This window comes from Lepus europaeus, chromosome 18 (genome assembly GCF_033115175.1).
Source record: "Lepus europaeus isolate LE1 chromosome 18, mLepTim1.pri, whole genome shotgun sequence".
NCBI lineage: Eukaryota > Metazoa > Chordata > Mammalia > Lagomorpha > Leporidae > Lepus > Lepus europaeus.
The window spans coordinates 50,748,632-50,771,061 of record NC_084844.1 but is presented as its reverse complement, the minus strand read 5'-3'; the positions used below and the strand labels follow the sequence as shown (position 1 = coordinate 50,771,061).

At 59.4% G+C, this 22,430-nt stretch overlaps 2 protein-coding genes across 7 annotated transcripts; both read right to left on the bottom strand.

The window, feature by feature from the left end:
* Window positions 1–341: 341 nt before the first annotated feature.
* SPAG7 (sperm associated antigen 7) lies at window positions 342–4,843 on the bottom strand. The gene is made up of 7 exons (XM_062174838.1): window positions 4,730–4,843; window positions 1,814–1,881; window positions 1,561–1,649; window positions 1,351–1,435; window positions 1,149–1,238; window positions 898–1,054; window positions 342–770 (listed from the first exon to the last, which is right to left on the bottom strand). Exons 1-7 carry the CDS (start codon window positions 4,812–4,814, stop codon window positions 661–663), a joined length of 684 nt encoding a protein of 227 aa, XP_062030822.1. The 5' UTR covers window positions 4,815–4,843; the 3' UTR covers window positions 342–660.
* Window positions 4,844–4,941: 98 nt separating this feature from the next.
* CAMTA2 (calmodulin binding transcription activator 2) lies at window positions 4,942–22,212 on the bottom strand. Of its 6 annotated transcripts, none has more exons than XM_062174828.1 (22): window positions 22,133–22,212; window positions 20,722–20,816; window positions 20,478–20,626; window positions 19,332–19,399; window positions 19,116–19,251; window positions 18,542–18,628; window positions 18,172–18,325; window positions 17,509–17,643; window positions 15,990–16,939; window positions 14,451–14,577; window positions 12,070–12,204; window positions 10,283–10,398; window positions 9,502–9,686; window positions 9,129–9,207; window positions 8,759–8,981; window positions 8,277–8,569; window positions 7,159–7,355; window positions 6,762–6,945; window positions 6,524–6,595; window positions 6,107–6,276; window positions 5,945–6,019; window positions 4,942–5,863 (listed from the first exon to the last, which is right to left on the bottom strand). In XM_062174828.1, the coding sequence occupies exons 2-22, from the start codon at window positions 20,750–20,752 to the stop codon at window positions 5,800–5,802; spliced, it is 3,630 nt and encodes a 1,209-aa protein (XP_062030812.1). In that variant the 5' UTR covers window positions 20,753–20,816; window positions 22,133–22,212; the 3' UTR covers window positions 4,942–5,799. The 6 variants fall into 6 exon arrangements, with proteins under 6 accessions (XP_062030812.1, XP_062030813.1, XP_062030814.1 ...); XM_062174829.1 differs by having other exon boundaries at window positions 18,542–18,613; XM_062174830.1 differs by having other exon boundaries at window positions 20,478–20,581.
* Window positions 22,213–22,430: the final 218 nt, after the last annotated feature.

Sequence of the window (22,430 nt, the reverse complement as noted above, 5' to 3'; positions counted from 1 at the left end):
TGCACTCTGGGAGCCAGCAGGTGGTGGCTCAAGTCCTTGGGTCCCCGCCACACACACTGGAGACATGGATTGGGTTTCAGGCTCCTGGCTTCAGCCCTGGCTACCTTAGGCATTTTGGGAAATGAACCAGCAGATGGGAGATGTCTCTCTGCCTTTCAAATAAAATAAATGGAAAGAAATGTTTAAATGCTGTTTCTTATAAATCCCTATGATAAGGGCTAATAACTAGCCACCCCTGGCCTACTCTAACAATGTCACACTCTTCTACCTTAAAACGACTCCTTTTCCTTTCTGCCAGGAGCTCTAGGACCCACCTTTCTGAGCACAAAAAAATTAGGACGTTGGGTCAAACAGTGTTTATTGAATGTAAAGTAACCCCAGCCCCATGGGGTAGAAAATTCTAGGGAGAACAGAGAATAATACAGATTAAATACCCACCTGTGCATTCACTCACTCACTCACACACACACACACACACACACACCACAGACGTGCACACTCCAACAGTGACAGATTAAACACCTGCTCCCCCAAGTCCGAGCGGCAGCTGGTAGGGGGTGGTTCAGAGATGGGGCTCTAGGATGGATTCTAATAGCAGCAGCCTTGTCCTTCCCTGTCCCCCGTCCTCCCTGGGGGGTCAAAGGGAGCCGGGTGGGGTGCCTAGGAGGTGGGTGGCAACTCTTCCCCGCTCTGCCGCAGGCGCTTCTTGGCTCGGATCTCATTCATGGCCTCTTCGATGGAGCGCGTGTCCCTCTTGTTGGCCACGGGCACTGGGGGCAGAGGGAAGGGTGGGAGAGCCTAGGAGCCCTGTGCCTCAGCCCCCTCGCCGCCCCCCACACCGCAGCGCTTCTCCTCGCCCTCCCCAGCCCAGCCCAGCCCAGCCCAGCGGGGTCTCACCACAGCCGTAGGTCTTGTTGGCCTGTAGCATGTGCGCTGCATCCTTGGCTGCTCCCTTGCCAATGAGGTGGCTGTACTTGTCCTTGTAGTCACTGGCAGGGTTCACCACCACGGGTCCCCGCTGAGCTGCCTCCTCCTCCTCCCGCTGGGCCAGCTCCTAGGGGTGCAGAAGTGGAGCCCTGGTGCTCAGGGGCCGGAGCCCAGACCTGGGCAGGAGGCTGCAGGCCTCTGGTGACCCAGGCACGGCTCACCTTCAGCCTCCGCTTCTCCTCAGCTTTCTGGGGATCCCATTCCTCCCCGCGGCGGTAGGAGTCCAGCTCTTCATCCGAGGGTGCAAACTCCTGGGGAGGAACGGACAGAGGTCAGAGGTCACGAAAGCATTTCATCTCCTTGGCCTCCCAGGGTGCGGCGGGCTGCACCAGGAGACGGGAGCGAGGAACCCAGGCCTTTCACCTTTTTGAAGATCATGACATAGCGACAGTCATCATCCTCCCCAAAGGAGAAGGAGGTCAGGCCGGCCACTTCCACCACGTCGTGTCTGCGAGAGGGTGGCAGAGGGGCGAGCGTCTGTTGGGGCCGTGGCCTCCTTCCCAGGAGCCCCTGTGGCCCTCCCGTGCCCCCCAGAGACCCCACTTCCTGCCTCCCCACCCCAGTGACACTCACAGTATGCTCCTCTCTATCTTGTTCATTGGCTGAAACTTCTTCTTGATCTGCCCACTGTCCTGGATGAAATCTGATACCTCCTTCTCCATCTTGGGAGAGGGAAAGGGAAAGAGATATGAGACGACGGCCCTGCCCCAGGATCCCTGTCCCTTCCCCCGCCTCCAGGCCGCCCGCTTCCGGCCTTCATCTTCAGATGCGTTCAGGACAGTGGGCCCCAGCCCTCCCATCCTCACTCCCCTCCGGCTGTTCTCACCCTTCTGCGGAACTCCAGTTTCTGCTGTTTGTCTTGCTCCTGCAGTTTCTTCAGGCGGGCAGCCTGCTCTGGGGGTGAGAAATGGCAGTGTGAGGCCAGGCCTGGGAGCACGGGGGGCGGGGGGAGCAGACGCCTGATATCCTGCGGGAGGGGTCAGGCTGGGAAGGCAGGATCACCGTTGACTCGCCACGCACTTACTGATGGTTACTATGCACCAGGCGCTGCGCGAGGCCCAGGTGCACCAAGATGACTAAGACACAGCTTTGTCCTTCAAGAGCTCCCAGCTGGGGCCAGCTCATGGCGCGGTGGGTGAGCTGCCACTTGTGACGCCAGCATCCAGTATCGGAGTCATGGCTGCCCTGCTCCCAATTCGGCTCCCTACTAGTCTGCCTGGGAAGGCAGTGGAAGATGGCCCAAAGTACTAGGGCTCCTGCCATCCAAGTGGTAGAACGGGATGGAGCTCAGCCTGGCCCAGCCCTGACCACTGTGGCCATCTGAGGAATGAGCCAGCAGATGGAAGATCTCTCTCTTTCTCCCTCTCCCTCTGCCTTTCAAATAAGTAAATCTAAAAAATAAAAATAAGATCTCATAGTTTAGTGCGAGGGACAGATATTAGATTCATGCTTGACCTATTTCTGAACCCCACCAAAGAGCATCTAACACCTACAACATGGAAGGAACTCTGAGGCACGGAGACAGGGAAGGCAAACGGATGAAGCCCTGGCCTCAAAGACTTTCATCATCTCGCTGTGTACGTAAGAAAGGAGGAAATATTTAACTTCCTGTATTTTCCAACACCCACCCCCTACTTCTGCAGACAGGACAAAGACGAGATGGCTAAGGTGACACCCTTCTCCTGGGGGGGTGTAGGGAGCCTCCCCCCTTGGGCCTCTTAACTCTCCTCTCACCCTCCACAGGGGCCTTGGCCTCTGCGGGAGGGGGCACGTCCACCCCTCCCATCCTCCCCCAGGTGACTTCACTGCCTCCTGGGGCGTTGGCACAGGCCCCTTCCTCCTCCTCCTCGGCCCCTCGGGTCTTCCTCCACAGGATCTGACTGCACCTGGCTGCACTGACCCACTTCCTGTTTTCCCAGTCACCCCGTGCCTCCTCACTGCTTCCTCTGGGCACCAAGCACCTGCTAAGAACTAACTGGCACTTTATGTCTGTCTCCCTTGCCTGGAAGGCGGGGGCCCTGGTCATCTCCTGTCCCTTATCCTCTGTGCCCCAAGGCCTGCTGGCCTCTGACCTCGTGACTCCCAGAGCAGCCCATCCCAGCCAGCGACTGGTCTCTGACTAGTTTTCAAGTCTTTTGTGCATCTCGAGAGGTGGCAGATTATGGTTAAGAATGAAGATGTGGGCCGGCGCTGCGGCTCACTAGGCTAATCCTCCGCCTTGCGGCGCCGGCACACCGGGTTCTAGTCCCGGTCGGGGCGCCGGATTCTATCCCAGTTGCCCCTCTTCCAGACCAGCTCTCTGCTGTGGCCCGGGAAGGCAGTGGAGGATGGCCCAAGTCCCTGGGCCCTGCACCCACATGGGAGACCAGGAAATGCACCTGGCTCCTGGCTTCGGATCAGCGCGGTGCGCCGGCCGCAGTGGGCTGGCCGCGGGGGCCATTGGAGGGTGAACCAACGGCAAAGGAAGACCTTTCTCTCTGTCTCTCTCACTGTCCACTCTGCCTGTCAAAAATTTAAAAAAAAAAAAAAAGAACGAAGATGTGCCGGCCACACCTGGGCTTGAAACTCCGCCTCTTCCTAGCCATGTGACCTCTGGCAAGTGAGTGACTAAACTCTGACACGGGCACTGTCAGCTGCCTCCAGTCATCCCACCTGAAGGGTCACCTGAGCGCTCGTTTCGGCACGCCCCTCCCTCCTTCAGAGCTCCCGAACTCCTGTCTTCTCTGCCTGCAACACGGCCCCCCTGAATCGCCTATTCGGCTTTCGTCTCCCAGTAGACCAGATCAGGGCCCCCAAGGACGCCCCTAGTTCGCTTTCAGAGCACATACTAAGCTTCTGCGTGGTCACTTCATCGAGGAGCGTCTCGGCCCCGACTGTGGGCGCCCTGAGGGCACCCCTCGCCGCCTAGCAGGCGTTCGGCGAAGAAGGCAGGAGCCAGGGGTCCCTGTGAAGGCAGCCGGCCTGCCCTGGGCCCCCTTGGGGCTCGTGCACGGTCACGCCAAGGCAGTCGTTCCGCCAGGTTCATTAGCCCGCAGAGAGGCCTCCACCGCCCGCCGGGCCGGGGACACTGCGGCCAATCAGACCCGGCAGAGCAGTCCCACCCCCCAGTCGGCACCCAGTTCCGCCCGGGCAGCTAGGGAACCTAAAGCTACGGACGGGAGAGGCGCCGCAGGAGAGGGGTCCGGGGGGGAAGAAGGGACGGGGTTACAGCAAGCGGGAGGGGCGGGAAGGCAGGCGACCCAGCAGCCAATGGGAGGTGCTGAGGGCGGGCCCAAAAGGGGCAGAGTCTTGGGTCGAAAAAGCCAATAGAAGTAAAAGGATCGTGGTTGGGCGTATCCTACATCCAATCGGAATACAGATGGAGGTGGGCGGGACGGGGACGCCGCCGAGTACAACATTCTCCAATCCAAAGAAGGGACGAGAGGGCGAGGGGGGTTGGAGTCGCGCAACCAATCAGAGAACGCCATCAGCAGACAGGCGGGGCCATCTGCTAATTAGAAACAAGGACTGAAGAAGGCCTTCGCAGGGAGAAGAGGCGGGAGGCCGGAGCTAGATGTCAGACAGCCAATCATCGTCCGCTAAGGACAGTGGGCGGGTCGCAGCCCTTTTAGGGACTCTGAGGGTCTCCGAAGGGGCCTGTGAGGGGTCTTTTAAGGGTCAGCAAGCGGCGTTGTCTAAAGAGGGAAGAGTGCAGCCCTGCGAGCCGGGCGAAGAAAGGCGGTTGTGAATGTGGGGGCCTCACCTCTGGCCTTGCGCCGAGTCTCCTGGTCTCCGAGGCTGGGTGGCTTCTCCATGGAGCTCAGGATGGAGCCCAGTAGGTCCGCCATCTTGGGAGTGACTGAGAAGGGGCGGTGCGCCTTAAAGGGGAGGGCGCAATGCCTTTAAGGCCGGAAACGCGTCGGCGGCGGAAAACCCGGCGCCCGCCCCGCCCCCCGCAGACAGACGCCGGAGGCTGGCTGGTGCAGCGATGTTTAATGGCAATTCGTAGAAACCAAGCCCATGCACAAGTAGAAAGTGCTCGTGGAGCCGGCAGGAGGCCCCCACCGCGCAGCCCTCCCCGCGGCGCCTTAAATAGATTCTTCACTATACTCTGTATGTTACAGTATGTACAGGCCCCCTCCCCTCGGGGGCGGGGGCGGGACTCCGCCGCGCGTTCCTGGGTGCGCCCCCTCCCCTCCGGCCCCGGGCGGCCGGAGTCGGGGTGGTGGAGGGAGACGGGGGCCGCCGGGGGAGGGCACGGACGCAGACATGCGGAGTTGGGGTCGGGGTGGTCGGGATCGGGGCCGGGGCCGGAGTCGGGGTCAGGGTCGGGGCGCGCGCAGCCAGGGCGGAGGCGGGGGCCGAGGCGGATACATTCAGAGACGCGTCGAACAAATAAATAAGGCAAGTCGGGAGGGGGCCGAGTCGGGCGCAGGCAGGAGGGCGTGGAGGTCACAGCGGAGGATGCAGGCGTGTGGGGCGAGGTGGAGGCTGGGGGCCCACGGGGGCTCCGGGAGCCGGGGAGCGGGCGAGGTGGAGGCTGGGGGCCCACGGGGGCTCCGGGAGCCGGGGAGCGGGCGAGGTGGAGGCTGGGGGCCCACGGGGCTCCGGGAGCCGGGGAGCGGGCGAGGTGGAGGCTGGGGGCCCACGGGGGCTCCGGGAGCCGGGGAGCGGGCGAGGTGGAGGCTGGGGGCCCACGGGGCTCCGGGAGCCGGGGAGCGGGCGAGGTGGAGGCTGGGGGCCCACGGGGGCTCCGGGGCCGGTGGCGGGGAGAGCTGCCGACGGGGGGGAGGGGGCTGCCCCGCTCTGGGAAGCCTCGTCCCCGCGGGGTGGTCAGGTGGCCAGTCCCGGCTGCGGAAGCCCTTCCAGCTCCTGGTTCTGCTTCAGTTCCCGCATCCTGCGGAAACACAAGGAGTCAGAGGGGTGCAGCGGGCCCGGGGAGGCGCAGGGCCGAACCCAGCGGGGGGCGGAGGGGCACCTGTGTCGGCAGCGCCGCAGGAACCTCATAATCTTCCGGGCTGCCTGGTCCTGCTTCTTGGTGAGGAAAGAACCTCTGGGGGAGGGAGAGAAGAAAGAAAGATGGAGACACGCAGAGCACGCGGGCAGCCCGGGCCCCGGCCCCCCGGGAGCCCGGCCGTACTTGCTGCGGGCAGGCAGGGCGCCCGCGGGCCGGTGGCGGTAGGAGCGGTAGTGCTGTTGGATGAGCACAGCCGCCCGGCGGCTCTGCTGAAAGCGCTTCTGCTCGTAGTAGCTGCGGAACTTGCTCTGGATCAGGATGGCGGCCTGGGTCATCTTCTTATAGAGCGCGAACTGCAGGGGTGGGGAGGAGGAAGAGGGGCTGACAAGGAGGGAGGAGGCCGAGGACCACCCCCAGGTCAGGCTGATGCAAGTCTGGACAACCTCACACCCAGACCTCTGGCCTGATACCTTAAGTGCAATCCAGGTCAGCTTGTGGAGAGAGAAGGGGAGTTAGGGCCCGGCAGCCGTCGGGGTGCTCTGGGCCGGGATGGCGTGTGAGGGGTGGTTGCCCACCAGCCTTGCGAGAGAAGGGTCTCACCTGCTTGTACTTGCGGTAACAGCGCTGGATCACAGCCGCTGCCACCTCCTGCTGCTCCTTCAGCCGCCGGCCCTGCGGGGAGCGAGGGAAGCTCAGCACCTCGCCGTCCACCTGGTGGACATCTGATCTGTGCAGCCTTCCTCCCTGGGTGACTGACTGCTCTGTCCAAAGGCCCTGGAAGCCCACTTCTCCCCTCGCCCAAGGCTGTGTGAGTCACTGTAAGGACCCTGGCCCCGACCTTGTACTTCCGGAAGGCCGTCTGGATGACTCTGGCTGCCTCGTACAGTTCCCGCTGCTCGTGATCCGACAGCGTCAGCAGAGCAAAGTCACTTTCCATCTTGCCACTGGTAGATGCCGAGAGAAATTCTGCCCAGGAAGGTGCCGGAGGGACAGCCAGGCGCCCTCGCTCGAAGGGCAGGTCACTGCAGGGAGAGGGAGAGGGAGGTCAGGGGGCTTCCAGAGCCCCTCTTCTCCCACCCAGGATGGCCGTGAAGCAGCAGCCATCAGCCAGTCAGTTCCCTTCTCACAGGCCCTGGGCCTCAGCCAAAATGGAGCCTTGGCTGTGGGGAAGTCTGTTCCCTCCCCTTCCTCCTCCCTTTGTAGAAGACTCCAGGGGCTCCGTCTGAGCTGGTCACCTGGGAGGGGCTGAGCTGGGGAAGTGGTCCACGTTCTCCAGGTAGCTGGCCAGCCAGGACATGGTCTCGCTGAGCCCCACAGCCCCTGTCCGCTCCCGCATGGAGGCTCCCGCGTCAGGCAGCCCCACGAAGTCCTCGCGTTTAATCCGCTCTGGTGTGGCTTCAATGATCTGCTTGGCCAGTGAGATCATGTCCACCTGGATGAAGGGACAGGCTGGATGAGCCCTGAGGGTCACTCACTGCCAGATGTTCCTGTCCTGCCAAAGCTCTGAGTTCTGTTGGCTCCCCATCTGCCTGCTCCTCTCACCACCAGACGCTGAGGCCTCTGGGACTGTGCCTCTGTTGACCCTGTCCTTGGCCACTGTCCCAGACTCATTCATACATACTTACGGGGCTCCCACTTGGGGGTCCTGCCCTGAGAACCTAGGATAGGAAGGGCGTGTTCCAGATGGGGTTTCGGGAGCTGAGCAGGTGAAGAATTTGCTGCCCTTCCATGCCAGTCACCCAGTGCCCTACCTGGGCCTGCCCCTGGTCAGCTGACCAGCACCTCCTACGTCACAACCCCACCCCCTTCAGCTCTCCAAGAACCAGCCTAGTGCTTGCCAACCACATGACAGCCCAGTGACCGGCTCCTGCCAGGCCTTTGTTCCTGCAGCCTTGCTCCTGGAGTTCTTTCTGCTACCCAAATACCACTCCGTTAGCCTCTCAAAAGCAGGTGTGTCCCCAGATACTAGCAGAAAGGTACATGGCTACACGTGAGGGCTCGCTTTTTCTTAGCCTGTATCATATGCACACCTCTGCTGCCCAGGTCACTGCCAGACACTTCTAACCACCCCTGTCACTCCACACATCTCCAAGGGCCTTATCCCTCATGGACTGACCAGTGACCCCTATAACATCTCTCCCTGAAGATATTCCCAGAATTTGTATACTCTTTGCTCATGACTTTTGAGTCAGAGTAAAAGGAGCTAAAACATAGGGTTGCCTGGCCTGTCCAGAATGAGAGGAAATGGCTTGTTCTTCCCAAACCGAAGCCAGACTCTGATTCTGCTTCCTGGGACAGTCTGCCTCCCCCCACCCCACGTGCAGCTCCCAAATCCCACCACCACAAGCAGTACCGGGATCACGTCCACAGCCCGAGTGCTGTCGGCGTCCTCTGGAGCGGCCCCGTCGTCTGCAGCTGGCTGCAGGGCAGGAGGGGAGGCTGGAGGCCCTTTGGGGTTGGTGGCCTCGTAGTCCATGAGGAGCAGGGGGGCCTCTGGGCCTCCAGAGGAGAGCTGGCCTGGGACCATCTCCACCATTGCAGTCTCAGAGGCTGGCAGAGGACTGCCATCGGGGGCACTAGAATAGGCTGACGTGACGGAGAACGTGCCATCCGACAGCTCCGAGGGCGAGGACACGCTGCTCAGACCTGTGAGGGGAGGGAAGCAGGCGAGGCAGGAGAAGCTGGCAGCCATCCCTCATCTCCTACCCCCATCCGTCCTCACACTCTGTTCTCAGTTCCTGTTACCACCCCCCCATTCTGTCTCCCACTGTTGGACTTTGGCCTGCACTATCCTTGTACCCACATCCTCTCAGAAACACCAGGGGCGGCCCTCACCGGTGTCCGGGCTGGAGGAAGGTGGTGAGAGGGCGAGCGGGGGCTCAGCTGAGGCCTCCTGTCTCTGCAGTTCCTCAAGGCAGCGGGCCAGACGCACGTGACCACGGGAATGAGCCACGGCCAGCGGCAGACGGCCCAGAGAATCAGGAATGCTCAGTGCTTGTCGGTTCCACCGGAAAAGGAGCACAGCAGCTTCCAGGTGTCCCAGGGCGCAGGCCCACATCTGAGGAGCGAGGCAGGACGGGAGAAGGGGGCATTGAGGCTGACCAGGTCTTCAGACCCTGGCCCTCCCCTCACCTCCCTCAAAGGGTCTTCCCCTTGCAGCACTGTGCCCCTTGCCCACTGCCCCATAGGCGCCCAGCAACCTCACCAGAGGAGTGCAGGAGAAATGATCCACGTTGAGCGGGTCAACCTCTTGCTCTAAGTCCAAGCTTCCAGTCTCCACACTCCTAGGGGGTTTGGGAGGGGGGGCAGCAGAGCCCGGTCAGGGAGACAGAGTGGGAGCATTGAAAGAGAAGGGCCTGGGAGGCGAGTGTCTAGAAGCCTCGACACCATGGGACAAGGCAGTCAGAGACTCGGGAAGCCCAAGTGTTTGGTGGGTCAGGATATTAAAATTCCCCAAATCGCCAGTTCTCTCCCAGTCCCTCTCCCTCATGGCGATGACCCCAGCTCCCCTGTGGCAGGGCTGGGGGTGTCCTCCGTCCCAGTGGCTGTCCGGCCCCCTCCCTGCTGCCCTTGCTCACCGCCACTGGCTCAGGGTCTCGATGAGGCGGCCGTAGCCCTGGGCAGCAGCCAGGTGCAGAAGGCTCATGCCCCGGAAGGGGCTTCCATGGGCCAGGCGTTCTGGGCCCCTCCAAGTGGAGCGTGGGATCATGCTCTCCACCAAGACCACCACTCGTGCCTCGAACCCGGGCCCTTGGCCTTCATCCTGTGGTACACACACCCATAGGCATACACCTGGGCATCTGGTCTCCGGGCTTGGGATGGCCTTGGCCACCCTACATCTGTCCTCCCAGCTTCTTGTTCTTGTCACACTTGTCTAGGTTCCCACCACCCAGACCTCTGGCAGCCCACCAGTTGCCCCAGTTCCATTCCTGGGTGGCCTGTGTGTCCCCCTCTCCTCCAGCCGGCCTGGCAGCCAGGCCTCACACACTCTTGCCCACGGCTCAGATTACTGCCATGGCCATGTGTGGCTCGTCCCCCTCAGGAGCCAGCGTCTTCTCACAGCCTATCCCTACCTCTCTTCCTCCAGAGACTCAGAACCCATGCAGCTCTGAGCCTCAACTTTCCTGACCCCTTCCCCCACCCTCCCCTTTACCTCCACCCCTCTTCAGACCAGAAATAGTCTGAAGCCTGTCATGCCAAGAGGGTGCCCAGAATAGCCACTCTTGCCATGATGACATCAGGGAGAGGGAGGAGGCCCGGCTGGGGACGGCTGTGAGGAGAGTCGTCCGCTAGAGCTGTTGGGTGTAGGCGACCCTCCTGGGTCTCCCCCGACAGACCACCTCCCTCCCCATGGAATACCTGAATGGGAGGGGCCTCGGGACCCTGGCAAGGCACCTGCCCGGCTGCTGCGATCTCTGCCATCCGCTTCTCCATCTGCTCCAGCCGCTCCAGGATGGACATCCGGAACTGGTTGTCTGAGGGGGCAGGGCATGGGAGGCTGAGCAGGCGGGGCCTGGGTGATGCCCTGAACACCAAGACTGGACCTGGCCCAGGAGCTTGGAGGTGAGGATGCAGAATCATGTTCTGCCCTCCCTGCCCAAATGACTGCCCCTTTACTCGCTCACCTCAACTAAGCCCGCCAGGACTCATCCTTAAACCAGGCTGCTAATAGGACCCATGGACGTAGAGCCAGGACCCAGAACCAAAGCTGTTTCCTTCAAGACACAGATGGTAGGCATTCCCCCAAAGTCCACTCAGACCCCTACCACCCCAAATCACTTCCCTCATGCCTGCCCCCTGTGCCGGCCTTCTCCTGGGTGAAATGTTCCCACAGTTCTTGCCGTCGACGCTACCTTCATCACCCGTGCTGGGGCTGAAGGGCTCCAGGGTCCCTTCTCTTTGTGAACCACTGCCCGAAAGAGCTCAGGGATGGTGGTTTGAAAAGCACCACCCCCTCCTCCCGGCCCCCCGCAGCTGTCCACGAAGAGGATGGCAGGGGAGGGAAGGTGACAGAGATGGATAGCCATGTCCATTCCTCCTCCTCCTCCCCCCAACTCCAAACACACACACACACACACACACTGAGCTATATTCGGCCCCTCCCAAGATCAAACAGGGATAAGGAGGGGAGGCAGGAGGGCACCAGGGATGGGAAACAAGCACAGAGACACTGGATAGAAAAGGGTGAAGGTGCGGAGGTGACGGTAGGGGAGGGAGTTAAGAATGATGAGCAGAAACCAAGGTATGACAGGGAAAAGAGAGAGGACACCAAGATAAGGTGGAGACGGGCTAAAGGATGAAGGTGAGCCGGGGGAAATAACCCAACAGGCAAGGAGGGGCCGAGGTGAGACACTGGCTCATGAAGAGAGGAGGAAGGGGGAGGCCCACAGGAGAGACAGGAAATAAGGCACTGAACAGTCACAGAGCACACAAGAGTGGACGGAGATGCCTGGTGACACCCCAAGGTCAGCAGGCTGTAGTGGTCAGAGACCACAGGCAGCTCCAAGAGTGAAGCAAGGAGGGCCCAGAGCCCTTGGAGAGAAAGAGTAGGGATGGAAGGAGACAGAGGCCGACCAGGAGGGATGACAGCAGAACTGAGAAACCAGAGACACCTGGGAGGAAAAAGCGTGCAGCAAGGCCCAAGACAGCAGCAGGTGCAGACAGTTCTGCAAGTCACAGGAAGTGACTTGAGTCACCCAGACTCAAATGAATACACTACATTCACACACATCCATGTCCGTGTGTGCACCTGTGTAGCAGTGGACATCACAACATCACTTCATCAAAATGGCTACTGCTGAATAGTAACATGAAACTTTCCTTTTCTACTTGGTATTTCTCTAACTTCTAAAGTTTCTATGATGAACATCTGTATCATCAGGGAAAGAAACAACACATGTCAACGTGTATGTGTGTGTGTGCATATGTGGGAAGGCACAGTAGCTCTAGACCCTGTCCCTGCCCTGGCCTCCTGGCCTTCCTTGTCTAGATCCCATAGAACAGAGATAAAGAGGGATCTAAGATATACAAGGAAGAGAAGTGAGGGAGTTGAAAATGCAGTGGTGAAGTGGAGGCTATGCGGTGGCCATGTGCATACTCAAAGGTTGTGGGGCCTGACACTTTGGGTCAGAGGGCTAGATACTCACCATCCAGGGACAACCAGTCAAGCTGAGTACTGGGCAGAGACAGGAACCGGCGGGCGCGATATTCAAAGAGCACAGAAGCAGAAAGGGGTCCTTCCCGCCCTGCCACCTGCAAAGACACCAGCCCTACCTCATGGGCTGGGGAGGGCAGGATCAGCGAGAGGACCTCTCTTTCCCTGGCTCCTTCTCTGACCACCTGTGTCAGAAGCACAGTCATTCCATATCAGTCTCCCCCACTCCTCTGCTGTGGGCCGAGGCCGCTGGCTTCAGAGGTCTGGGCACTAACTGCAAAGGGGGTCCCTTCAGGAACTTCATGCCTTCTATGGGCCAGAGACCCCACTGGATTCTAGCCCTGTCAAGAATGTTACTCAGCAGGGCTGGCGCTGTGGCATAGCAGGTGGGGCTGCCGCCTGCAGTGCCGGCATCCATATGGGCACTGGTTCAAGACCCGGCTGTTCCACTTCCGATCCAGCTCTCTGCTATGGCCTGGGAAGGCAGTGGAGGATGGCCCAGGTCCTTGGGCCCCTGCACCTGCATGGGAGACCTAGAGGAGGCTCCTGGCTCCTGGCTCAGGATCAGCGCAGCTCTGGCCATTGCGGCCGATTGGGGTGTGAACCAGCAGGTGGAAGACCTCTTTCTGCCTCTCCTCTGTGTAACTCTTTCAAATAAATAAATAAATCTTAAAAAAAAAAAAAAAAAGAATGTTACTCAGCAACAAGGTTTGCAAGCTGAGGGTCAAGAGACACCTATGGGCTGGCACTGTGGCACAGCAGGTTAAAGCACGGGCCTGTAGCGCCAGCATTCCATATGGGGACCAGTTTGAGTCCTGCCTGCTCCACTTCTGATCCAGCTCCCTGCTAACATGATTGGGAAAGCAGCAGAGGATGGCTCAAGTGCTTGGGCCCCTGAACCCACGTGGGAGACCTGGAAGAAGCTCCTGGCTTGGCCTAGCCCAGGTCTTGTCATTGCAGCCATTTGGGGAGTAAACCAGCGGATGGAAGACCTCTCTTTCTGTCTCTACCTCTCTCTGTAACGCTGCCCTTCAAATAAATAAAAATAAGTCTTAGAGAGAGAGAGAGACCGACCTAAATGTATGGACAGTTCGATGGTGAATAAATTTTTTGATCAGAGTCCAGAGGTCATGACCCACTGCTAAGATGACAGTGGGGACCAGAACAGTGGTGTAGTGGGCTAAGCCTCCACCTGCGGTGCCAGAATCCCATATGGGTGCTGGTTCGAATCCCAGCTGGTCCTCTTCTGATCCAGCTCTCTGCTAGGATCTGAGAAAGCAGTAAAAGACGGCCCAAGTGCTTGGGCTCTCGCAACCACATAGGAGACCCGAAAGAAGCTCCCGGCTCCTGCCTTTGGATCAGCTCGGCTCTGGCTGTTGTGGCCATTTGGGGAATAAACCAGCAGATGAAGGACCTTTCTGTCTGTCTGTCTGTCTCTCTTTCTCTCCTTTTCTCTGTAACTCTGCCTTTCAAGTAAATAAATAAAATCTTAAAAAAAAAAAAAAAGACAAAAGGGGAGCTGGCTGTGCAGGGAGAGCTGTGTCCAAGGGTCTCAGTGTCTGTGGCTCTAAGGATGGAACCAGGCTCTGCTCCCACGACTAAGGGCTGAGACTTGTTGTCACACCCAGCTTTGCTCGTCTCCTTTCCTTCCATATATGGTTGGACGGGGCTGCCTTGTCTGGGGAAGAGTAGTAAAGACATCCACCTCTCTCTCCCGTGGTCCTTGGGGTCCCCACGGTAAGGCTGACTGTTGAAAGCAGGGTCAGGGGCAAGGTTGAAGGCAGAAGGGTGGAGATAGGTCTAGACCAATGCTGTCCAACAGAAGCTTACACAGTGACAGACCTGTCCTAGAACTGTACCATCCAACAGGCGGTGCTGGCCACATGTGCTTTTTGAGCACTTAAATGTGGTCAATATGACCTGGGAACTAGTTTTACATTTTACTTAACTTTGCACAAACAGGAACAATGTGGTTCCAGGCTACCATATTGGGCATCACAGGTCTAGGGGCAAATGTCCTTCAGAACCAAGACTGGTCAGAGGAGATCTACATCTCCCCCTTGTCATTCTCCCCGGACTGGAATAGCCACACAGCCTAGACAGACACTGGTCAAAGCCCTGACCTACAGGAGAGGTGGCTGAGGACCCAACAGAGGAGAATTATCTAAGGTCGCTGGTTCCGGGACCAGGGCCCAGATTTTCCGACATCCAAGCCCAGGCTCTGCTGGGGGATGCCAGCCTCAGGACTGGGAGAGGTCCTTGTGCTCTCAGAACAACCATTCAGCTCCCAGTGCTGCCTGGGAGCCTGGAAGCCCTGATCTGCCTTCACTGTCCACACACAGTCCCTTCCCCTGCCATTCCCAATCTCCATACCAGGACAGTAGCAGCGTAAGACACCAGGCTGGACAAGGGAGGCCGGCACGGCGATGTGGTCGAAGACACAGGAGTAATGCTCGGCGGCCTCTGTCCAAGGACCTGTGATGAGCACCTTGACCCCACCCTGCAGAGAGAAGGCAGAGAGCCACGTGACTGGGGTTGGGTGTGCTTCCACTCATCCATTCAGTCATCTGCTCAAACCCTAACAAAGCATCCATCTACTTACATGTCAGGCCCTGTGCTAGAGTCAGGAGGGCACAGGGATGGATCAAGACCCCGTGAGGTGATGCCAACTCATTTCCCTCCTCCCTGGCCTCCCAGCCCAGTGCTAACCTGGTCCTACCAGAATCTTCTGAATCTGCCAGAAATGGGGAACTCAGGGAGTCTCCCCCAAGACCATCAGGAGGAAGCCCTGCTCTTGGGCTGATTCACCCTCTCTGTACTTCCTCCTTCCCCTCTCAGAAGAGGCACACAACAGAGCTTTACTGCTGGTCACTGTCTCGGGGCTACCCTGCAAGGTCTGCCATCACATCCCTGCAGGGCTCTCTCTTCTCCAGGTTGAACAGCCCCAGGCCTCTCCCCCTGAAAACAGTCACCAAGGGAATGAGGCCCCCGGGGAGACACAGAACCACATTAACTAACTGAAGTTAGTTCCTGTGAGGACACAGGAACAGGGAAGCAGCTATGTTCTATGAAAAAACAGCCTGGGCCGGCGCCGCGGCTCACTAGGCTAATCCTCCGCCTTGTGGCGCTGGCACAGCGGGTTCTAGTCCCGGTCGGGGCCCCGATCCTGTCCCGGTTGCCCCTCTTCCAGGTCAGCTCTCTGCTGTGGCCCGGGAGTGCAGTGGAGGATGGCCCAAGTGCTTGGGCCCTGCACCCCATGGGAGACGAGGAGAAGCACCTGGCTCCTGCCATCGGATCAGCGCGGTGCGCCGGCCGCAGCGCGCCTACCGCGGCGGCCATTGGAGGGTGAACCAACGGCAAAGGAAGACCTTTCTCTCTGTCTCTCTCTCTCACTGTCCACTCTGCCTGTCAAAAAGAAAAAAAAGAAAAAACAGAGCCTGGTGGGGCCGGCACTGTGGGTAGTAGTTAAGCCTCCATGTGTGGTGCCTGTATCCCATATGGGTGCTGGTTCGTGTCCCAGCTGCTCCTCTTCCCATCCAGCTCTCTGCTATGGCCTGGGAAAGCAAAGGAAGATGGCCTAAGTGCTTGGTCCCCTGCACCCACATGGGAGACCCAGAAGAAGCTCCTGGCTCTGGATTGGCGCAGCTCCGGCTAGTACAGCCATTTGGGGAGTAAACCAGTGGATGGAAGACCCGTCTCTCTGTCTCTCACTCTGTCTGTAACTCTGCCTCTCGAATAAATAACTAAAATATTTTAAAAAATAAGTTTAAAAAAAGAAAAATAGAGCCTGGAAAGAGAACTAAGAAGCCAGGGAAACTAGGCCACAGTCTAAGAGCTGAGAGGTCACAGTTTGCTTTAGGGAGTCTGAAAACAAGGCAGAGGAACAAGAGAGGAGACAAGCCTGAGGCTCACCTCTGGGTAGGACCACTCTGGGGAGAAGTCCGTGATGGTGCTAAGTGCAGGAGAGAGCTGGGGGTTTGGGGCAGGGACGCTCGGAGCTTCGTCGCTGATGAGTTCTCCCATAAGGTCTGGGAATGACGAAAGACCGAATGGCTCCAGTTCGCTGGCTGTGCCAGGTCCTCCAAACAAGGCCTCCCCTCTTGCTCCCCTGCCTGCTGGCTCCAAGGGGGCAGGTGAGGGTGGGGATGAAGGAGGAGGTGAAGGTATAGGTGGGGCAGGCCCCTGGCCCTTGAGCTCTTCTCCACTGTCATCATCTTGGATGAAGAAACAGTTTCCTCTTCTTCCACCTGCTCCTGAGTGTGGAGGGGGACCCCGAGCAGCCGCCTGGGGCTCCAGGGCAGCAGCAGGCTCTAAGGCAGGACAAGGGGTATGGGCGGCCTCTGCTTCTGGGAAGTCTGGGCTCACTCCTTGCCCCCCTCCATATGTCTGGCCCCTCTGGGGGCTGTTTAGAAAACGATCAGGGTCAAAGGCAGGGCTGGGAGGAGCCGGTGGGGCAGAAGGCTCAGAGCCCACGACCACAGCCAAGCTCATGGGAGGCCTAGGATCAGCCTGGGGAGCCAAGTGCCTGGTAGGCGTCAAGCCCCCAGCACGCTGCTCCAGTCCCGTCAGGAGGAGGATGGCAGTGCCTCCTCTCGATGAACCCCCTCGAGAGGTGGGAGGGCTGGGTCTGACTTCTAGGGTTTCAGCAAAGCCTGAAGAGGAAGAGGAGGTGGAAGAGGAGGAGGAGGAGGATGGGGAGGTGTGTGCCTTGGGGAGCTCTGGGGGAAGTGGAGCTATCAGGGGAGGAGGCTCAGGAGGGTGAGGGTGGGGGATAGAGGTCAGGGTTAAAGCTCGGGGCTCCACTTTGGGAGAGATGATGCGGTGTTTCGTGCTGCTGCATTTGTGGGTAAGGCTCCCAGAACCTGGAGTGGAGAGAGATGGAGAGGAGAGAAGGGGTAAGAACTGTGCTTCTCCGGACTTCCTTTCCCAGAAGCCTTTACAAAGTTATTTCTTGGGACTTTCCTGTAGGCCAGAGGTGTAGTACTTATTGTGGCCACTGGGAGGCATCAGAAATGCCTTCCACCAACCACCCTACTTCCCCTCAAAACAGGACTGGAGGACAGGACTGAAGGAACAGTGCAGGGGAGGGCTGGCGGGAGGCGCTGAGAGCAATAGGCAAATGCACAGAAAAAGGATAAAGGAACAGAACCAAGAGGGTACCAACAGAACAGACTACGGCTGCTTTTAATTGATGGTGCAGGGACAGGAATGGTTAAAGGTCAGAAAGCACAGATGTAGAGTGACGGGAGCTGGGGCCAGTGTGTGCCCAAATGGGAAGGCCTCTGTTCATCTGGCCTTTCTGGGTCATGCAAAGGACTTGAAAATCAGCATGCAAATTCCAGCCAGGCAGATCAAGACAGATATCCCCTGGTTGGAGAAAGCGCAGTGTATCTAGACAGGAAGCGGGCTCCAGGGTCAGGGGGTAACTCACCAAGGCCCCCACTGCAGAGACAGGCATGGGTTCGGGGTGCAGGCTTGGCTGGGTGGGTATCCAAGATCTGCTGCACCAGCTGTTCCACAGAGAACTCATCTGTTCCATTCCCACAGCTCCACTTGATGCCATGGACTGGAGGAGAGTCAGAGGGAGTTGCTGTGGGACTCCCACAAAACAGCCCCCAAAACCTTGAAGGCTCCTCCAACCACCTAACTTGCTCCAAGACCTTTGGTAAGGCAAACAGGCCAGCAGCCTCAAGACTGCTCAGATGGGGCCAGTGTTGTGGCACAGCGGGTTAAGAGGAACCTCTGACACCAGTATCCCATATGAGCTCCAATTCGAGTCCCAGCTGCTCCACTTTCAATCTAACTCTCTGCTAATGCTCCTGGGAAGGCAGCAGAAGATGGCACAAGTACTTGGACCCCTGCCACCCACATGGGAGACCTGAATGAAGTTCCAGGCCCCTGGCTTCAGCCTGGTCCAGTCCCAGTTGTTGCAGCCATTTGGGGAGTGAACCGGAGGATGGAAGATCTCTCTTTGTCTCTCCCTCTCTCTCTGTAACTCTGCCTTTCTAATAAATAAATAAATAAATCTTAAAAAAAAAAAAAGACTGCTCAAACACTTTCCCCTTGGAGCTCTATCCTGGCCTTGCCGCCTTACACATGGGCTTCAGCTGTCCCAAAAGCTCCTCCCGGGACCACTTCAGCCACTCTCGCCGGTCGCTGCTGATGGAACAAAAGATGGGGCTGCAGCCCTTTCCACAATCCTCCAGGGCTGGGACGTTCAGGTAGTGCACAAGGACGATGTCGGGGTTCTGGGAGGGCAAGGGAGCACACAGCCATGGGGTTCTGGAGGCCACAGGCTCAGCTTCCTGGACCTTACTTTCTTCCTGGGTACCCCCGGCCTGCCGCCCCCAATTTCAGGCTCTCTCCATCCCTCTCCCCAGAGCCTTTCCCTGCTGGGAACCTAATCATCCTTCCACTTCCCCCTTTCAGACCCCATGTCTCTGAGAGTCAGGCAGAGTCCTTACCTGGAGCAGCCAGTAGCAGCGCCGATGGAATGTGGGGACGATGGAAGAGTGAACGTAGCAGCCATAGAGACACTGCCAGGAGACAGGCTGGGGTGGGGGGAGGGCTAGTCTGCTCCCCAACTCTTCCTCTGTTCAGTCCCTTCGCAGGAATCCCAATCGTTCCACCAGTTCCTCTTCAACCTCCTCCCCACCCCCATGGAATCCCACCCCTTTCAGATCCCAGCTGCCAGAGTTACAGATGAGGGACAGAGAATGGGGAACAGTGGGGCCGGGCCCACCGTTTGGGTCCGGGATTTGAGAAATGGGACTATCTAGAAGCCGGAGGGCAGAGAAGAATGCATCTGAGATGAGAAGCAATGATTTGGGATGGAGAAACCCATGCTTAGAGCATTATTGCTTGGACCCTAAAGGAAATGCAAGAGAAGCGAGGGGGTTGGGCCTCCAAGACCAGGGCAGCAGAGAATGGGCTGAGTGAGTGAGAAGGGAAGAGTGAGTGGGAGGCAGCGAGGCAGGGCCAGGTCCAGCCGAGGGTGGAGGGGCGCGAAGGGCGAGGGGCTGGATGCCCGGCTCTTACCTCCATGCCCTGGACCTTGAGCTTCATGTGGTCCTCGCGTGTGGTCTTGCCGTCCTTCCGCTTCTTCCACAGGTAACCATCCTTCCGGTACTTCACCTTCTTGCGGTTGTACAGGATGATGGAGCCGTTCTGAGGCCTGGGGAGGGCAGGGGGGGCTCTGGTTCTGTGAACAGAGACCAGGGCCCCGCCCCTCCTCACCTTGGGGCGCTGCCTCACCTTGTCTTTGGAGCACAGGACAGCCACTCATCGTGCTTCTCAAAGGTGATCAGGTAGGATGCAATCTCCTGCAGGAGAGGAGGCACTGAGGTGCGCAGCCCTTCTCCCGGTCACCCCTCAGGGCCTTACTCTGCTGAGCTGCCGGAGGCTGTGTCCTGAAAGTCCTGAACCCGGCGAGGCCGCTGCTTCCCTAGGAATCCCAGGTCCCACCTCAGACAAAATTGAACCTTCTCTCCGACGCTTCTCTTGAGTGGAGCCTCTCTCTTGGGGCCAGGTCCACGTTGCTCTTCGTCTCCTCCCCAGCCCCCATTTTACACACTGTGTATTATTTTACTCTCCCCCAATCCCAATTTTGTGCCCCTTCAATGGTTTCACACTGCTAGGAATTCAAGATTTTTTTTCTCAAAAAGGGATCAAACCATCTTTCTGTTTATCCATATTGCATGTAGCATTCTTGCCAGGTGGGGGCTGCTGGCTGCTCCCCTCACAGTCACTTCTGGCCTGTTTGTGGCCTACAAGCCTTTAGGGCCACAGGCATACCTCCTGTGTCTGGAAATCCTGGCCCTGTAAGCCACACCCCTTCCCAGATGCTCCAGAGTCCCGAGGACCACCCTGGCCCCTCTGCTGGAGGCTCTACGGCACTTAGCAGTCTCATCCACACACACCCTCTTTTACAGCTAGTTCTAACAGAAGTCAATGATTATCGACCACCGACTACATCCAAAGCACTGAATAACTGAACACAAGGACTGTGCTCCAGAAACAGCCAGTAAAAAGCAAGGGCTCTGGAGCGTTAGATAAACTTCAGCACATGAGGGCAATCCGTTTCCTCACCAACAACGTGAGAGGAGTAACAGTGCCTGCTCTGTAGCATCTGCAAAGAACTAAAGGAGATCCACGCAGGTCAAGCGCTTACTTGGCACAGTGCCTGGTATGGAAGAAAGACTGTCTAGGCCGTAGCTGTGGTTTTTGCCCACATTGGACACGGCAAGGAGAAGTGGGCTCCCACAGGTTCCCTGCCTTTGGAGCTCTCCCATGTCTCCAGAGAGCCTAGAACAGTGCTCTGCAGCCGGGAAGACCCCCACTCGCCCTCCTCCCGCCCCCCAGGCCTTGCTGGACCCGCCTTCCCCAGGCTCCCGAGAAAACCTCGTTTGTATTCCACCGTAGCCGCTCTGGAGGCAGCAGCGGGCAGCGAGGAAGACACTCCAGCAGCTTCTTGGGGAGAAAGATCTTCAGGTGGCGGCTGTTCTCTGAGGGAGTTGGAAGGGAGGGCTTTGTGAGCCAGCCCGGCGTCCCTGTGAGGGTCAGCCCAGAGTGTGGGGGAAACAGAAACCACCACAAGGAGAGCAGGGATCCCCAGTGCAGGGACAACAGGGGGCTGTGAACTCACCGGCAACCTCAGTGGTGTCCTTGGTATTCATGGTGAGGGCTCCAGGGGGCAAGGTCACCCCCGGCCTGAGGGGCCGGGGGGAGGGGGAGTCTGTGCTGCGAAGGGAGAGAACAGGTCATGGCAGAAGCCTCTACATCATTAATCCAGGGTGAAGAGCATGAGGCAGGGTGGGGTGGGGTGCAGAACTAGGTCGTGATGCTGGGGAAAGAGGAGGGAGAGAGAGGAAGGGTCGTGACTATGTGACAGCCATACGTGTGCGGGGGACGGAGGTGAACCAATGTGAGTAGGAGACAGGACAGAATGGCCTGACCAGGAAAAACTGGGGAGGGTGGGGGAAGGGAGAAGGCTGCCGGGGCTGGGGTCTCAGAGGCCCTACAGCTAGGGCTCTTGCAGCCACTGGGGCTGCTGTGGGATCAGGCCTTGGGAGGAGGGACTCCGGGCATCAGGTCCTTGGAGGATGGTTTGGCCAGAGAGCCTGGATGCTGGGGGAAGGGCAGGGGATTGGAGACCGGGTGGAGAGCTAGGCCTTAGAAGACACGCCCTGAGTTCCTTCTCTATTTGATTTTTCCAAGGGGAAGGGCAGATCTGATAACTGATCCCAAGCTACTCTCCCTCCCCCAGATTGGTTAGGCCCTGGTAGGATCTGGGTTAGACACCCATGGCTTAGCTTCCGTCCCTCAGGATGACCGCCTGCCCCGAGGCTGACAGTCCTCTCCACACTCCCCCTACCCAAGACCCCTTTTCCCCAAACGCCTCTGCCTCCCCGGGGCCTCCGGGCCTACTCCTACCCCATCTACGCTCTGGCTCCAGCCTGAACCCCCGCCCTCCTCGGGGAACAGATGGGAGCCGGAGGAGGCTCTCGGCGCGGGCTCGCCAGGTGTCCGGGATGCAGAGGGGGAGGAGGGCCGGCCGAGCTCGGCTGTGTGCAGCGAAGCTAGGGTTGGGGCAAGGACTCCGCCCCGGGGCGCAGGTGCGCAGTCCCGACTAGGCAGCCTGCCAGGGTGCGGAGCCGGAGCGGGTCCTGGGTGCGGGTCCGCGGGCAGCGCTGGACCCTGACACCCGGAGCAATGGGCGGCCCCCCACGGTGGGGTGGAGGTCTCCGGAGAACCTCAGAGGTGAGAGGGTCTCCCCGCATAGAGGATGTTCAGGGGAAGCCGCGGAACAGAATCCGCGGGCGCGCTGGGAGTCGGGTGCGGGGTCCCCGGGACGGTCCCCGGCACGCGCAGGTCCGCCGTGGGGCCCTGCGGCGAGCGGCGCCCCCTGGCGCGGGGGAGGAGGACGGAAGCGGGGAGCGGGGGTGAGCCGGGAGGAGGGACGGTGGTCCCCGGCGCGGCGCTGCACGTCGGGAACGGGTGGAGCTGCGCCCCCTGGCGCGGGGGCGGAGAGGCGGGCGAGAAGCCCTGGCTCTTACCTCCCGGGGTCCCGCGGGTGACGGCGGCAGCGGCCATTCTACCCCTCACCGACCCCCCCCCCAGCGCCGGCTGACAGCGGCGTCCGACGTCACTGCGCACGGGGCGGAGCCTCCCAATTAAGGGGATGGGGGTCGGGAAGGGAACCTGGGGTCAGCACACGTGGGGTTCTGGGTGGGGCGCTGGGCGGAGGGACCCGGCTTCCCGGGCCCGGAGCCAGGCCGAGGGGACAGATCGCTGGGAAGTCCCTGCAGGGACAGGCGCGCTGAGGGGACGGGCTCCGGGGTCCCGGAGGCGGAA

Excerpts from the sequence above, each read along its gene's own strand:
- CAMTA2 (XM_062174828.1), bottom strand. The coding sequence starts at position 20,752 with ATGAATACCAAGGACACCACTGAGGTTGCCG. Across the intron at positions 19,400-20,477 it reads TACGGTGGAATACAAACGAG|GAGATTGCATCCTACCTGAT; the intron begins GTTTTCTCGGGA and ends CCTCTCCTGCAG. Across the intron at positions 6,277-6,523 it reads GTTACCGCAAGTACAAGCAG|TTCGCGCTCTATAAGAAGAT; the intron begins GTGAGACCCTTC and ends CCACCCCTGCAG.
- SPAG7 (XM_062174838.1), bottom strand. The coding sequence starts at position 4,814 with ATGGCGGACCTACTGGGCTCCATCCTGAGCTCCATGGAGAAGCCACCC. Across the intron at positions 1,436-1,560 it reads AAGATAGAGAGGAGCATACT|ACACGACGTGGTGGAAGTGG; the intron begins GTGAGTGTCACT and ends ACCCTCTCGCAG. Across the intron at positions 771-897 it reads CAACAAGACCTACGGCTGTG|TGCCCGTGGCCAACAAGAGG; the intron begins GTGAGACCCCGC and ends CTCTGCCCCCAG.